Source organism: Lipomyces tetrasporus, assembly GCF_029532465.1.
Source record: "Lipomyces tetrasporus strain NRRL Y-64009 chromosome Unknown POJ06scaffold_13, whole genome shotgun sequence".
Taxonomy (NCBI): Eukaryota; Fungi; Ascomycota; class Lipomycetes; order Lipomycetales; family Lipomycetaceae; genus Lipomyces; species Lipomyces tetrasporus.
The window spans coordinates 480,729-496,288 of record NW_026611608.1 but is presented as its reverse complement, the minus strand read 5'-3'; the positions used below and the strand labels follow the sequence as shown (position 1 = coordinate 496,288).

Below are 15,560 nucleotides of genomic sequence, written 5' to 3'. Positions count from 1 at the left end.
AGCAGAACTAGTAGCTGTACTAAAAAACGCATGTCGGCTATGCAAATAATGATGTATGCTGATCGCGTATAGGTGTAGCGATAATGTCAATTGATAAACGAAGAGGAGGCGCGTAATCGAGATATATCGGTCGCGTCGAAAATCGCTTATTCTCGGTTCGCACATGTCATGTACAGCTGAATGGCAAGACGAGTACAGAAAAAAAGGAGCTGTGAGCCCACGGTAGGCGTTCGTTCACCAGGGAGCGTAATCTGAAATTAGGGAAATTCCCGGTTGACGAACTGCTGGGAGGAATGTAAATCCGATCGCGCGGCGCTGAACAAGCTGCCACCTTCAAAATGTTTCTATTCTCAGTGTTTATCAGGGCCAGGTCGGTACGGTACCCTTACCTGGGTTTTTGAGGAAACATTTCCAAGTCAGTCAGCCGAGTAACAAAATGCCCACAGGACACGCTATGAAAAGGTCTACAAACTACGAAATTGACTTGGAATACTCGTATACAACTGCCATTATTTTCAGTCTCTGAAGGTATATTTGAAGCTAGGACATGTAAAATATTGGCGACTTCGGTAGCGAATGGCTCTATAGGGTCGCGATATGTGGGCAAATCGAACCCAGCGCAATGGCAGTCTTCTCTTATTGAGTACAAGTCCAATAATGGGTGCCCGTGCTCTAAATAACAAGCGTTGGGCAATTAATTTGCACCGCAGTAGCCGCTAACCCTAATGGAGACTAAGAACCGTCAGAAAGCCTTATCAAACCAGCGATGGGAGTCGAATTCACTCCCCCGATACTCAAGAATCACCCGAGTGACAGCAGAAGCGGAAAGAAATGATTGAGTGGGCATTGTACTGCCGAGCCTACCCAATTTGCACAGTCACAATATTGTGATCGCGTCAATATCAGAATACAAAATGTATCCATAAACGTTATCTTGATTCCTCTAAAAGAATGTATATTACTGCATTAAATATCAACATGGACAATAACATTACATTGTTGTACATTGTGTATATCATGACCTCAGCACCGGTATACGGTGCATCATTCTCAGCGGATTAAAGTCCACTATCGCTATGGATTCCGCCTTAAGCGACTGGTGACAACCGCCGGAACTCCAAGGTCCTACGATCCTACGATAGTCTTAAGTAATTGACAAAAATTTAAACCCATTTATCCCAATCTAATACCAAGCTTACTGTTCAAGCATTGGCTGAAATTCCACTGGCTCTCATCCTGCCATATACAAGAACGCCGTGTTCCCCGGTAATTGCAAAATCGTAATACACACCTGAGTCAGCCATCCATTTTTTGCCGTTACTTGCGAACTCCTTCGCTACGTCGTTCGCATACTTTCTGATAACCTTTCCGACATCGAGTTTTAAAATATCGGCGCTCTCGACATCCTTGTCACTAAGCTGCCTGCGCAAGCTGCACCTCGATGCTGGGGACGGTGCGTCTTCTCGTCTTGACTATTTGCACGAGAATTGCAATATGACTACAACATAATATTGCAATGCATACCCCAAATATCAAGAACAAATCACACATAGACTTCTTGCGGCCGCCTATTCCTCCCTTGTGAGTTGCGATATTTGACAGCATAGCGCTCCAAGCAAATAGTCCCAATACAACCAGAAACAACGTTTCAGCGGACCATTTGATGGGAATCTCCGTCCTTTCCGATGAAGCAAATACCGCGAAGTCCGAAGATGTCACCAAGTTCGTCTCCGTAGCATTGAAATAGACAGTAGCACATCCAGCATCATCCTCTTTGAAAGAGCCCTTAATAATGAACCCCATGCACAAACATATTATGTGAAAAGAACCCCATTCGGAAGCTGTTAACATCTTCGGCGTCGCTCGTAACTAGGCCCAATAACCCCATAGCTTGTCCAGCCATGAATAGTACAGTGATATAGGGCAGCAATGTTTTATGATGGGGATTTGGAGTGGCGATAGCGACAGATTGATAATGCAGTGAATTCTGATATGAATATGAGGAGAGAAGGCCGTCACTTTCTATCAAAACTTTATACGTAGCACTCAGCGCATCTGAAAGAGATTCAGTATTGTAAGGCCTATTGACGAAGCTTTCAGACGATTTAAGATGCCGCTGACATAGTCCACTAGGAAGAACAACTATGACAAAATGCAGAGTAGCCATGAGCGCAATGTAGCCTGCTGTTCCCCAAAGGCTAACAGCCATTCTTTCCAGTCAATGGAGATTTCTGTCTAGGACCTGAAAAGATTGGCGATTGGTTGACGCCTTAATTAAATGGCCAACTGTTAAAATCGTTGGGATAATTCGGCATTCGAAGTGTCATGTCACACCCCTAACAAGCAACAGTCGAGAACCAATTATAAAGGTGGACATGCATGCCTGAACTTAAAATTCTGCACCTTGGCCCGCATCGATATTACTGTGAAGCAGATAACAGCTACATAATAGTATACCATCCCTCAATCAAACTAGGATTTAGCGTGTACAAGACTGCGGATTCCAGTTTGAATTTGTGACGTGCCCATGGAATATTATGGTTCATGATTCATCGTGTGATTGTCATGATATGACCAAAAAGGGTTAGCGTCTTGACAGGAGTGATGCTCTGAACATAGCTCACAATCGACTACTATGGCTAACCTGGCCCTGCCTAGCCCGGCCCGCGTTACAAGCTGGTCTGGGAAATTGCATCATCGTATAAAGCTCGTCTGGAAGCTGTCAAGACATCTCGCCGCGTTATCGGCATCCAGAAATAATTATATCGGATTTGGCGTCCAAATTATGCCCTTACAAGGTTACTGCAATATCAGAAATAGTATGACGGAGAGCACTGAGTGAAGTCGTCGTGCGATTCTAAAACAGTGCTGGGGTTGGGGTTTATACTAGTTTTAACGTAAAATTTAACCGTAAGGTTTAAAGGCAACTTAAACTCTGCTTACCGAGTCTCGCGAAAGTCTTGCCACATACAAACAAAACTCACGCCACCTCTGATGTAGAGCGTGCTAATATCGTCAAGGGCCGAAATGCGATCACCAATGACGAGCTGGACACTCTCACGCAGGACCTTAACTTGCATGGCAATCAGTACAATACCACTATCTCGATCCTGTTCTGCAGATATCTTATCGGCCAACTCCCGTCCAATATGGTTCTCACCCGCGTCAAACCATCGCTATACATGGCCGGCTTCACCGTCACCTGGTCCCGTAGGTTATACTCTGCTTCACATTCGTACGATGGTAATGTTGATGCCTCGTAGTTCTATCCTGGCACTCTGTATTTGCTTTCAATCTTTTACACAAGAAAGAGATCTTTCTCCGGATCGCACTTTTCTACACTGGCAACATCGCGGCCAACACGTTTTGCAGATTGTTTGCCGCCGCAATTTTCGCCACTCTCGACGGCGTTCATCACAGGATATTGTCTCGTTTGGAATTGGCTTACTCAGTCTCGTGACTCTACCGAAGACGCCACTCACAACATGGTGACTCACCGAAGACGAGCGTCAACTCGCAAACGAGCGGATGATTAAGCGGGACACCACCGAGCATGTTGGCTCCACTAGCGTTTGGAACGGTCTAAAGCAAGCCGTTAAAGACTATCGGATCACGCATGTGACTTTTCTGCTTCAATATGAACATGCAGATTTCAGCTGAGAGCTTTAAAAACTTCTTCCAAGCGTAAGTCCCCAATTTCCGTGCCCATTGCTGTTAGCATATAGAGTTTTGCTAGATAGGAGATAGGATATATGATATATGATAGGACATGTTGCTTCTTCATTGCTTCCATGATTGAGAGCGAAGTAGTCAATGCGTTTACGACGCGTTATCATAGTGTCCATTTGGTCCATCTCGGGTCTGCATAGCAGAACAGGTCAAACTCGTGAATCCTTATTGTGCGGATTTAAGACTTGTATACGTCCAATAGTACTAATCTAGAAAGCAGAAGATAAAGAGGTATGAGTTTTATTTGCCTTCCGTCTCTCGAAGAAGCACCTGTCCAATGGTTGAAGCGGACGCCCTAAGAAACTCGTATACGTTGGAAGTTATTAATAAGAAAAGGATCACATAGTGCATGCCGTGCCATAGATGCGGAGCTGTCAAGGCCTTAGTGATCAACGTTAATTAGTTGAATGCGGGGAGTAACGATGTGGGGAATAGCAGAGCCGTGGGATAAGTGGGATGGGACATCCTTGTCTCTGCAAACGCGAAAATTTGGATCATCACAGCCGTCTAAATCTCCAAACATCATGTTTAACCTCACTCCTCACGTTGCCAAACTGCTTTACCATCACTATTATCACATCTTCCAGCTATACGAAATTTTTGAAGAAGGCGAAGATGCTGGACAATGTAAATGCGCACATTGCCGTGCGACGGTGATGGGATAATATGACACAAAAGTGCTTGACCATTTGAAGTAAACATGGACGCGCTAAGCGAGATAAGCGCAACTTATTAAACTTAAAAATTGGTTGCGGGATGGTGCGGGATGTGTCTGATGACGTTGAAGTTTGGTCTCGCGGGGGTCTTGCTGGTGAATAATTCTACGCTGTATGGTTCCTTTATCGTACGAGCAATGACGGTGATTCCTCACAGCTCCCGCTACAGGTGGCTCGATGGGACATCTTAGCTCGCGGCAATGTACAGGCTCGATAAATATGCGGGCTTTGTCAAACCTTAGCCTGGCATGGTCATACATCTTTGAAGGCTTTATCGACGGGCGGGAGGCGCTTGTTTGACTTTTGTTATTACTGAGCTTTTGCCGTCCAACTATCTAACTGCGTGCTACTGTTACCGAGAGCATTTATACAAATTCAGGGAACTCAATGGGGGCACTCTAGCGTCTATCTGACTGATCCACGGTCTTGCTATCTCCCCACCAGCAACCCAGCAGAGCCTAGCGCATTCGCGGCCCTGCATCTAGCGTCGTGCATTGTGATGCCCCACGCGGGCGAACCACCGGCAGCGCTCGCTACATATCCCGACAACAGATGCACACTGGCCACCCGTGGCTTGGCATTAGCGCCATCTTTACCAGTGTTTTAGTTCTGTTGCGGCTGCAGAAGCCTTCCCCACAGTTGGACTGTTCTTCCCCGCTAACGCGCTTAATTGCAAAAGTCACGAATCACGATGACCTTGAACATACTTGAGCAGTATCGCCCGCGGTGCTCCAACGCCCGGGCCTGGCTATAAATACTCCCGTATGCTTCCCCGGATTCCGCAGTGAAACCAACGTAGACTGGTAAGACCTGCCAATAGTTTGCATCTATCATGGGCAACACGGACGAACAAACACAAGTCAGAATTGAGGACGAGAAGGTCGATCTCGAACTTGTCGAGTATGGAGGAGACAACGGACAGAACGTCGTCCGAAAGGCCGACTACTCTGGCGTTAGCGAAAAGACAGATCCAAGGGAGATAAAACTTGTCCGAAAGCTGGATATGATTATTATTCCCACCCTTTGGGTCATGTACTTCTGCAACTACATGGCACGTCCATTTGTGCGACTTCTGATGTAGAGCATGCTAATATCGTCAAGGACCGAAATGCAATCACCAATGGCAAGCTGAACACGCTCACGCAGGACCTTAACTTGCATGGCAATCAGTACAATACCGCTATCTCGATCCTGTTCTGCGGATACCTTATCGGCCAACTCCCATCCAATATGATTCTCACCCGCGTCAAACCGTCGCTATACATGGCCGGCTTCACCGTCACCTGGTCCGTTGTTTCAGGAATGATGGCCATCGTTAAGGATTACAAAGGCTTGTTGCTCACCCGATTTTTCTTAGGCTTCGTCGAGGCTCCCGTAGGTTCTACTCTGCTGCACATTTGTACGATAGTAGTACTGACGCCTCCTAGTTCTATCCTGGCGCTCTGTATTTGCTTTCAATCTTTTACACAAAGAAAGAGATCTCTCTCCGGATCGCACTTTTCTACACCGGCAACATCGCGGCCAACGCGTTTTGCGGATTGTTTGCCGCCGCAATTTTCGCCACTCTCGACGGCGTCCACGGCCTCGCCGGCTGGCGCTGGCTTTTTATCATCACAGGTGTTGTTTCGTTTGGCATTGGCTTGCTCAGCCTCGTGACTCTGCCGAACACGCCACTCACAACATGGTGGCTCACCGAAGACGAGCGTCAACTCGCACACGAGCGGATTATGCGGGACACCACCGAGCATGCTGGCACCACCAGCGTTTGGAACGGCCTAAAGGCAGCCGCTAAAGACTACCGCATGTGGCTTTTCTGCTTCAATATGAACATGCAGATTTCAGCTGAGAGCTTCAAAAACTTCTTTCCAAGCGTTATCAAGACGCTCGGATTCAACACTACAGTTACTTTAGCTCTGACTTGCCCGCCATATGTTGTCGCTTGTTTCGTTGGAGCCGCCATGTCATGGTCTTCTGGAAAACGAAATGAGCGAACATGGCATATGATAATCGGTACCTTCCTGGACGTCGTCGGCTTCGTGATGGCGGCAGCTACAACCAATATCGCTGTCAGATACGTCGGCATGGTCATCTTCGTGTCGTTCAGCTCAGCAGTGAACGACATTTGCCTGGGATGGGCTGCGTCCACGCTCGGGCAGACGCCTGAAAAGAAAGCGGTTTCGATGGCACTGATTAACATGTTGAGTAACGTTTCGTCCGTCTACACAGCATATCTGTGGCCCAGCAGCGATGCCCCAAGGTATGTCATTGGCATGAGTTCCTCTGCAGCCTTCTCCGTTGCTGTCATCGCCGCCACATGGTTCACAAAGGTCGGACTTAAGAGGGATAATGAGCGCATCAGAAGGACGGCGCCGGAGACAGTTGTTTTGTACGCTTATTGAGCAGGGTATGACGACAGTTCTGGAAACATGTTTGGTTATCGATCGATCTGCATTGATCTCTGGATGAGCCTGGTATGAATTGTCCATACTTTATTTAGCAAACATGGAACAGTATATTTTTTGTTGCTTAGAAAGAATTGAAGCAAGTCCTGTCCTCTCGGCGCCTGGGGGCCGGGACCGGACTTCCGTCTTGCGCGTGCGGCGCTCGTACCTTGAGTGTATTAGTTACTGCCATTGTCGTAGTTGCTCCTCAGACTTTTCTGAAGTTATCGGGTAAGACGGCGTGGAAGCATTATTGGACGACGTATCCACCCCTATGTACCTGGTAAAAGCAAGCTCTCACTAGGTCACAGAGCAAGAAAAGTGCGCAGCTCGCTATCAATTTACTCTTTACATCACATTGAGCTGGAAGGCTGTAAGGGGCCATATTGGCTCTTGAAACTGTAAATTAAATTTATTAGGGGGCATCCCCTGTAGGGCTGTGACGGATGGGCGGATATGGCGGATTCTATCCGCCAAATTATCCGCCTAGAATAAATATCCGCCGCATTTAAAGTTGGCGGATATGGATGTCGAATAAATATCCGCCAGGTCCCAAATTGGCGGATATTTATCCGCCGTATCCGCCGGCGGATGGCGGATAAGGCGGATAATTTCCTAATTAGGAAAGATCGATGTGGAGTATTTAAGGTCAGGTCCAAGGTTCACTGTGATGTAGCTGAGAAGTGTATATTCTCGAAACGGTTAGAGTTCCGCGAGGATATATTATATCGCAATGTCCGAATGAGTTAGCTATGGATTTCGAGGTTTGTATTCGAGATTTGAAAAAAATGGATTAATTCTCAGGCAGAACATTGCATATTGTCGTCGACGCGCTTACAGAATGCAGATCGTCGATGCCGCACGCGTTTGCTGACAAGTACATTGTCTTGTAATCCTGACTATTTTATTATTTACTTAAGGTGGGAGAGTCGTATCAACGAAAACGGGTGAAATTTTGATTTCCAGGTAACGTTTGGCGCTAAATTATCAAAGGAAATCCTCTAACCTAATTAGGCTAGTGTAATCATTTTAGATTTATCCGATCAAGGCGGATAGGAAGGCGGATTTATTCGACAAGACGGCGGATGAGGATCCGACAAACTTGTAATGGAGGATGACGGATGGCGGATGTAAATCCGCCAAACTCGCGATGGCGGATGGCGGATGGCGGATACGGTCAAATTAGGCGGATATCCGCATCCGACACAGCCCTAATCCCCTGAGCACGTGATTAGATGCGAATATTCGGCGAATAATATTCGTTAGTCGCCGAATAAATTACGAATATTATTCGCACTGCTCAGGATTTGCCAGCGGTTGGGACTTGCGAATAACGAATACGAATAATGCCGATTACTGCGAATATTCGAATTCGGAGCAGCCCTAGCGTGAACAAATAAAGTAGGCGATTGGGGGTGACCAGGTCGTAAGTGTGGATTAATGTTATTCCACGAGCCGGGGATGGGAAAGAGTCGCCTATATGTATTTCCACCAAAACCAACTAACTAGTTTCCTAGGCAAAGCCACAATGAGGCCGCGATTACAGCTTACACCTCACTGTGGCAACTCATGTAGATCGTCTATCACCTCAACGTTGGTCTGTGAGCACTCCATTCCGCCCCAGTGCGCTGCAGGAGGTCAGCTTTGTGACAGAGCATTCTCACGCGAGAGCGTCTCTGGACAACTCTAATCAGAGCAAGACGCAGGAAGGCTATGACAGCGACTCTAACTTGGGCACCGAAAAGTTGAGCCCGTAGATGCATTCAAATACGAAGTAACTGACCGCATGTCAAGTTTCCGCTGAGAGGACATCCGTAGCTGCAACTCGCGCAACGAGTCACCGTCACGAATTGTTGTGGATACATTCAGCTTGATCTTCAAAGACCAATATCATGAATATAGCGTGGAGGTGGAACGCGCAAAGAATACCCGTCAGCATCGTCATAGTCGGCAACTCTTTGCTGCTTGTAACGGAATTATATCTCCATACGCACTAGACAAGCTGCTGGCTCATATGAAGCAATTCAACCTAACTGCAACAACCGCTCTCCGTCCTTGTACAGGTGTCTTCACTAGAACAATGGGAATGCCGTGTGCTCATACAATTCAGCCTATCCTTGCCGATGGCTATTCTCTGGAGCCCGAACACTTCATGTCGCAGTGGTACCTTGAGCACGGAGATCTAGAGCCGGTGGATCATCGAATTTGGGTTCAGAATCCCGAAAGGATACGACCTCGAGGTCACCCACTCAATGTGATGTAAGGAGTAAATTGATAGCGAGCTCGCACTTTTCTTGCTATCTAGTGAGAGGTTGCTTTTACCAGGTACATATTACAGTGCGTCAGTCCTGCGTTTCGTGGTTTGCATCTTTCGTTTTGCAGTTTATGCCTCCTTTCAGGTTATGCCTCCGCCTTTCATTCGCTTGTTGTTTTGTGCCTTAATGCCTTTGCCTCTTCTTGTGTTGGAACCGTAATAAACTATGAGCACTTTAAGGTTTCAGGGGTTGCGAATAAATATGCGAATAACGAATTTCGGCGAATAATATTCGCAATTTTATTCGTTGCGCGGACATCCTGCGAATATTCGGAGCGGCCATAATATTAGTACATTTTAGAATAAGAAACTAATATACTGGCCTAGGTCGGAGACCACGAGGTATCCTCCTGAGGCCCGCTTCCACCACCCCGGCAATGGCCTGACTGTCGATCAGCGGTCGCAAATACTACGTTATCTCCTGCTAGGTTGGAGACCTGAAGCAATTGGGGAAGAATGTGGTGTTTCAGCTAGAACAGTATTTTCTATACAGTCTAATCTACTCCGATATGGCAGGTCAGGAACGTCAATTTAGGCTAGCCCATAGAACCAACAGTAGGCCTCAAATGCGACGTCTTAATTGATCCTACATTAACACAATCCAGGTTGGATAACACAGATCCGGAACGAAAACATTTTCTAGTGGAGCCATCATCCAATGTTACCCGCTTTCTGATCCTACGTTCGCATTATTCGAAGAGTGATGCAATTAGTGCGAATCTGTACCGGATCAAAGTCCGGAGTAGACAGATAATTCAATTCGAAGTAAACTATAACATGACATCAATATGTTTGGCCAACTTGTGAACTAGATGACATGCTTCTAACCCACAAATTAGGATTCTTCCTCTCCGTCGGGTAAGATCACTTGCGCAGTTCGTTTGGTATTTGTAATAGTGATTAGTCACGGCTCCTGATATTTTCACGCTGTCAAGCTCAAGGATGATCCTACGTAGTACCCCCAGTTTTGATTGTACGTATGTTATAAAGTAAAAAAAGAGAACAACGCCCAAAGCAACGATAAAATCAGAGCAACAAAGCGACAAGGAGAACAGAGCAACAAAGCAATGAGAAGGACAACGCTAAAATTACAGAATTATTGCGTTGTGATGAAATCTGCAAACCTGCCTTGAGCCATTGTAACCATTCCGCTCTCAAGCAGAGTTAAGTAGAGAGTGCCATCAAAAGGGATGTTTAAATCCTCGATTCCCAGGGCTTGCCACGCATCATCCTCGAAAAAATCACTCACATGAAGGCCAAGTGTTGTGGTAAGATTGTGATGGGGCCTCCTGTCTTCTATCAGCGGCTACAATAACATTTCTGTGAGCAGCTAGCCTCCACAATATGATGCAATATTCTATCACTCACGAATTTCTCATGGCCGTCGGCTCGCCAGACTTCAATGAATGCTTCTGTCATACCTCCGGCCCAAACGTGATCGCTGTAGCGGATCTGTGGGAAGTATGAGCCGTTCAAGGGTACAGTTGCATTGGCATGCCGATTCATAGCTTGCTTTTCTGCTCCAACGTCTCCGATATCCTCAAAGGGGCCACTAGGATAACGAAATCGTGGAGACTCATTAAGGCATATCAATACACAGGCTTTAGCATGACAGCCTTGGATCCACACGTCCTTGTTACCGAGAAGGGAATCATAGTTCTGACTGAACCCAACCTCAAATGCGACCGTCGCAGGATCGGCACCGTCGCCTCTATATTGGAATAGTCCGTCTGCCTGTTTCACGCTATGCTCATAGCCACCGCCAGATCCTCGTACATCGCTAGATCCAGCATCCACAATTCTACCCAAGCTTTCGGGGCTGTGATGAGAGAGGTGTTCCACAATACCGTTCATGATTTGCCGTCTAAGCTCAGAAGCCGCAACTTCATGCAGGTCTCTTGGTACCGTCACCACAGTCACTGTCTCAGTGACACTATTGTATGACAAGCGTGGGTAGCTACAATGTCGAAATCATCAGCAAGTATCTGGAAACAAACGCGTCTTGTAGGATAATACCTCTTATCCTCTGAACAGGTGTCGGACTTTATCTTAGACCAGCTTTCCTCTAATTTCAAATACTGGGAATACGGCATCTGAATATCCAACCACTACTCCGGCGCATTGCTCTTCAAAAGGTTGAGCGCCTTGTCAAACTCCGAGATCCAGTTCTCGTCTGGTCCTGGCGACTTGTCCTTTGAGAGCGCAACTGACATCGCGCTCGACATATCCGTTGTCGATGAAGTAGATTCCGGCGAACACGCGAGCTTAAAATACTTTCCCTGGTGCTCATCTGATCGATCACTCACAGGCGAAGGACTTTTGTTAGTTGTTGATCTGGGCGTGGTGCTGTTCCACGCGGTTGTCGATCTTGCACGCGTCCATTTCCGAATCAGTTAACAATGTGAGAGCGAAATGTACACCTTTCTTAAGTAAAAAGGGGAAGTAGCAAGTTGTCTCGCAGCCGAATAGGCTGGACGCTATCTATTTATGGCCCGTTGTGCTGTTGAAAAAACCGAGTCAATCATGGTTTAGGGCTAATGTGTCACATGCAGTCGCAAGCCAGTCCCTCGGTCAGTGATTCAGTGGGACCATTGGCATCCAATATCTAAGAGTTAATAAGCAGATATTTTCTTGATTTGCGATCGTGATTGGTCTTACACGGTACGATTGCCCGACGTGTTATTTTCCAGACTACCAGCATTATACGCCGCAGGAGGCAGTGCGCAAACAATATTTGTGCTAGTTAAGTTACGAAACCAAAATTACGGGATTGTTTAGTCATTAACCTTTCACGTGATCGGCAAGGGTGGGTGTCACATACTTGGCCACGTGACAACTGCGTGCCGCTACATTGTGAAGTCAATGTGCTTGGAAAATATGGCATATAGTTCACGCGTCGGCCCGTTACACACCAATGAATGAATTGTCCCTGCTAGTTTACCTGGCTTTCCGGAGGAGTGTAAAATCAATATTGACACCACTGGACCCTTAATCTCAACATAACGCTCGGATTACTTGCTCGGAAAACACACGCCTGCAGAACTGGCCAACGGCAGCGTTGGACCAGTAACGGAAGCAGCGTACTCTAACAGAATTGGATTTGGCACCGGAAAGCTTGGCGATGAAAAGAATATGACGGATTCCCTAAGGACTATAAGTCTCGGCGCTCATTACTGACTCTCCCTCATATGGGCTACATTGTGCTGGCCATAGCTTCACACAAGTTATATTGTCCGTTATCGGTGCACGGGATGCTCCTGAATACGCAGGCACTCCGTAATTTCGAGAGCCCCGGACGCACAAGCTCCGGAGCCGGCCCAGTGTCGGCTGTCCGGCGGATGTACCGCTCTCCTTCTAACTCATTTATCGTGGTTCTCAGAATACCAGAACCAACACTCTATAGCGCTTTGATGTCTACGACCGTCGCAGGCCAAAACTAGCTATGGTGGCAACTCGTAAACAAAAGGTCCGTTTGCGTTCCGCTTGGTCTCATCAAATTCTCTAGTGCCAGTAAAATCAAAGTGACAGATCTGCACGCTAGTGTGCCGTTAGACCCTCGTTCAAACTTTATTCTGGTTGCGATCCACAGATCGCTGGCACATGATAACCTCCGTGCTTAATTCCTTGCCACTGAAAAATTTGTTATGGGGACGCGGCTAAGAACCCTAACCTCATATATTTAGCAACTGGAGGCGGAATCGATAACACTGCTACGGTCATGTCCTCTCCAGAATAGTTCAACTCTGCTGTTCACCACCGGCTTTATCTTCCCCTCTAAGTCTTCGGCCGGGTCCTCTGCCCACACCAGCCAGAATTCCCGCTGGCCACCATTCTCTTGAATTTGGCTGTCTGTTGGTCGCTGCCCGGCATATTTTGCAATTAGATTTCAATTTTTGTAATTTGTGGTTCATACTCGTTTTCCTGACACCGTTTCGTAATTCACCGTCGACAATATGCCAGGTGATACGATGATCGGGACGGCAACAGTGGCTGACACTGCCCCAGCTGACGGTTCGCACAAAAGGATTTTGCTCCGGTTCACGAAGGATGAAGAGAAAGTGCTACGGAGGAAAATTGACCGGTATTTGATGCCGCTTATCACCACGTTGTTCGTGTTGGCCTTCCTTGACCGGTCGAACATTGGCAACGCTCGTATCGCGGGACTGCAGGAGAGCTTCAATCTCTCTTCGAATCAGTTTGACTGGCTATTGACAGCATTCTATATTTCGTACATTTCTTTTGAATGGATCGGGTTTTTGTGGAATGTTGTCCCTGCGCATATTTATGTCACAATGTGTTTGTTCGGCTGGGGATTGGTCGCCTCTCTGCAATCCGTCACATTCAATTACTGGTCGCTCTTCATTCTTCGCTTCTTGCTTGGTGTCGGCGAGGCTAGCTTTGGACCAGGTGTGCCGATGTACTTGTCCTTCTTCTATCTGCGTAAGGAAATGGGTTTCCGAACCGGCATCTTCATGTCCGCAGCCCCACTGTCGACTGCCTTCGCGGGCACGGTTGCGTATTTCATTACTAGCGTCGCGGACCATACTCCGATTGACTCGTGGCGTGTGTTGTTGTTTGTTGAGGGTATCCCGTGCATGTTCATGGCGTGTATTGCATGGAATTATCTTCCGGACAGGCCATCGACGGCATACTTCTTAGACTTGAAGGACAAGATCATCGTTCGCTCGAGATATAGACGACGAGTTGAAGTTGAAGGTGAGCAGGTTAACCATTCTAACTCGCACGGATTTAAATGGGAGGAGGCCCTGGAGGTTTTGCAGGATCCCAAGGTTTACGTCACGGCGGTATGTATTGGTTGACTGGCAAGAGTCTGTGAAGATCGCGCTAATGTGGGCCAGGCTATGTTTTTCCTTGCCAATATTGCGTTTGCTTCTATGCCTGTGTTCCTGCCACTTATTCTCAGAGAGTGAGTCTGGTCTGTTTAGTTTCGGATGGGCTTCGCTAACGGGGTGTAGTATGGGCTACGAGTCGATCACTGCGCAAGGTCTCTCCGCACCTCCTTATCTCGTCGCTTATGTCGTAGTCTTGCTCACGACGTACATATCCGATAAGAAGAAGTCTCGTGCGGAATTTATCATCTTCCACTCGTCGATCTCGGCCGCTGGCTACCTGGTCCTCGCCCTGTCGCGCGATACTATGACTCGATATTGTGCCATATTCTTCGTGGCGTCCGGTTTCTTCTCGGTCGTGACAGTGGTGATCGCGTGGACTATCAACAACCAGTCGTCTGAGTCTGGTAAAGGAACCGGTATGGTGATGCTCAACACAATCGGCCAATGCGGTCCTCTTATAGGCACGAGATTGTACCCGGAGTCCGACGCCCCATACTACGAGCGGGGAATGATCATTTGCAGTCTCGCCATGTTTATTGTCGCTGTTCTGGCGATCATGTTGAGACGGCATTTGGCAAGACTTAATGCAGAGAGCTACAAGGAGGAGCGATATAGACTTATTGATGACGAGTATTCGTCTCCTGCCGTTCCTAGCATGGCTGATGAAGACGAGGATGAGTACGATGACGACGAAGATGAGGCTGGTGACGAGGATGTCTCTCGTTACGAAGTTATCACTGTTGCAGAGGCCCGTCAGCTTCGGGAAGAGCACGGCTTCAACATTGAGATCCTGGACGACGAGGGAACTGTCGACACTATTCTCAAGAACGGTGCCAAGCTTGTCGCTAAGAAACAGGCTCAAAAGTTCAAGTACATGTTGTGAGCATATTTGTTATGTATCGAAGTTTGGCTCGGCATCCGGTGGGGGGTTTCGGTGCGGGGGTTGGGGCCAGGCGGGCCTGGTTATCTAAATGTTTTGATTACTAGTGTTCTACGATTGTTTGGGTTATAGAATTTGTTTTGCAAGTTTTTATTTTAATTAGTCCATAGTATCTTGGGTTCCTCAGTCGTAAGTAAACTGTCTTTTCTTCTGCATAGTAAGGCATCCTATATTTAATGTAGTATTTATTGTTATATTTACTTCTTTGGACATCTTTAGCCGCTGTGTACTTTGTTTCATTTGATGTTAGACATTATGTATTCATGATCTTATATGTATATTACGGCAGTTATTCCGTGTCTGAGACTGCCTTAGCTCCTCACTTTTGATTGTAGATCCATCAATAGCGGACGGAAATCTGATATAATATCATTTTACCTGTGGATGTTATGAGTGGATATTTTTGACCGCGATCAATGAACACATTATTGTACAACTAGTCCGTCAGCGGCCAAAATAATAGCCAGCTCCGCCAGGCAAACGCGCTTTCGATCTAGTCTACGTAATAAGCCACAATCAAAGACACCAAATGCAATTCGAAATCTGTATTAGCAGCTATTAATGAAC

The 15,560-nt window shown here is 47.0% G+C and overlaps 5 protein-coding genes across 5 annotated transcripts; 3 read left to right on the top strand and 2 right to left on the bottom strand.

Moving 5' to 3' along the window:
• Positions 1-1,413: 1,413 nt before the first annotated feature.
• Positions 1,414-2,260, bottom strand: POJ06DRAFT_263358 (uncharacterized protein; the record flags this gene model as incomplete). The annotated part of the gene is made up of 2 exons (XM_056188863.1): positions 1,808-2,260; positions 1,414-1,785 (listed from the first exon to the last, which is right to left on the bottom strand). Exons 1-2 carry the CDS (start codon positions 2,207-2,209, stop codon positions 1,414-1,416), a joined length of 774 nt encoding a protein of 257 aa, XP_056040218.1. The 5' UTR covers positions 2,210-2,260.
• An 889-nt stretch (positions 2,261-3,149) lies between these two features.
• POJ06DRAFT_271791 (uncharacterized protein) lies at positions 3,150-3,460 on the top strand (the record flags this gene model as incomplete). Its single annotated transcript, XM_056189523.1, has 2 exons — positions 3,150-3,210; positions 3,264-3,460. The coding sequence occupies 2 exons, from the start codon at positions 3,150-3,152 to the stop codon at positions 3,458-3,460; spliced, it is 258 nt and encodes an 85-aa protein (XP_056040217.1).
• Positions 3,461-5,277: 1,817 nt separating this feature from the next.
• On the top strand, positions 5,278-7,193 carry POJ06DRAFT_297716 (major facilitator superfamily domain-containing protein; the record flags this gene model as incomplete). The annotated part of the gene is made up of 3 exons (XM_056190626.1): positions 5,278-5,496; positions 5,547-5,819; positions 5,873-7,193. The coding sequence occupies 3 exons, from the start codon at positions 5,278-5,280 to the stop codon at positions 6,842-6,844; spliced, it is 1,464 nt and encodes a 487-aa protein (XP_056040216.1). The 3' UTR covers positions 6,845-7,193.
• A 3,103-nt stretch (positions 7,194-10,296) lies between these two features.
• Positions 10,297-11,293, bottom strand: POJ06DRAFT_241410 (uncharacterized protein; the record flags this gene model as incomplete). The annotated part of the gene is made up of 3 exons (XM_056186135.1): positions 10,297-10,506; positions 10,569-11,157; positions 11,217-11,293. The coding sequence occupies 3 exons, from the start codon at positions 11,291-11,293 to the stop codon at positions 10,297-10,299; spliced, it is 876 nt and encodes a 291-aa protein (XP_056040215.1).
• A 1,673-nt stretch (positions 11,294-12,966) lies between these two features.
• Positions 12,967-15,348, top strand: POJ06DRAFT_43951 (major facilitator superfamily domain-containing protein). The gene is made up of 3 exons (XM_056191031.1): positions 12,967-14,005; positions 14,060-14,127; positions 14,177-15,348. Exons 1-3 carry the CDS (start codon positions 13,154-13,156, stop codon positions 14,934-14,936), a joined length of 1,680 nt encoding a protein of 559 aa, XP_056040214.1. The 5' UTR covers positions 12,967-13,153; the 3' UTR covers positions 14,937-15,348.
• Positions 15,349-15,560: the final 212 nt, after the last annotated feature.

What these genes read in the sequence shown, in the direction of transcription:
- POJ06DRAFT_43951 (XM_056191031.1), top strand. Translation starts at nt 13,154, where the DNA reads ATGCCAGGTGATACGATGATCGGGACGGCAACAGTGGCTGACACTGCC. An exon ending in CCAAGGTTTACGTCACGGCG is followed by an intron (nt 14,006 to 14,059) that starts GTATGTATTGGT and finishes AATGTGGGCCAG; the next exon opens with GCTATGTTTTTCCTTGCCAA. An exon ending in CTGCCACTTATTCTCAGAGA is followed by an intron (nt 14,128 to 14,176) that starts GTGAGTCTGGTC and finishes AACGGGGTGTAG; the next exon opens with TATGGGCTACGAGTCGATCA.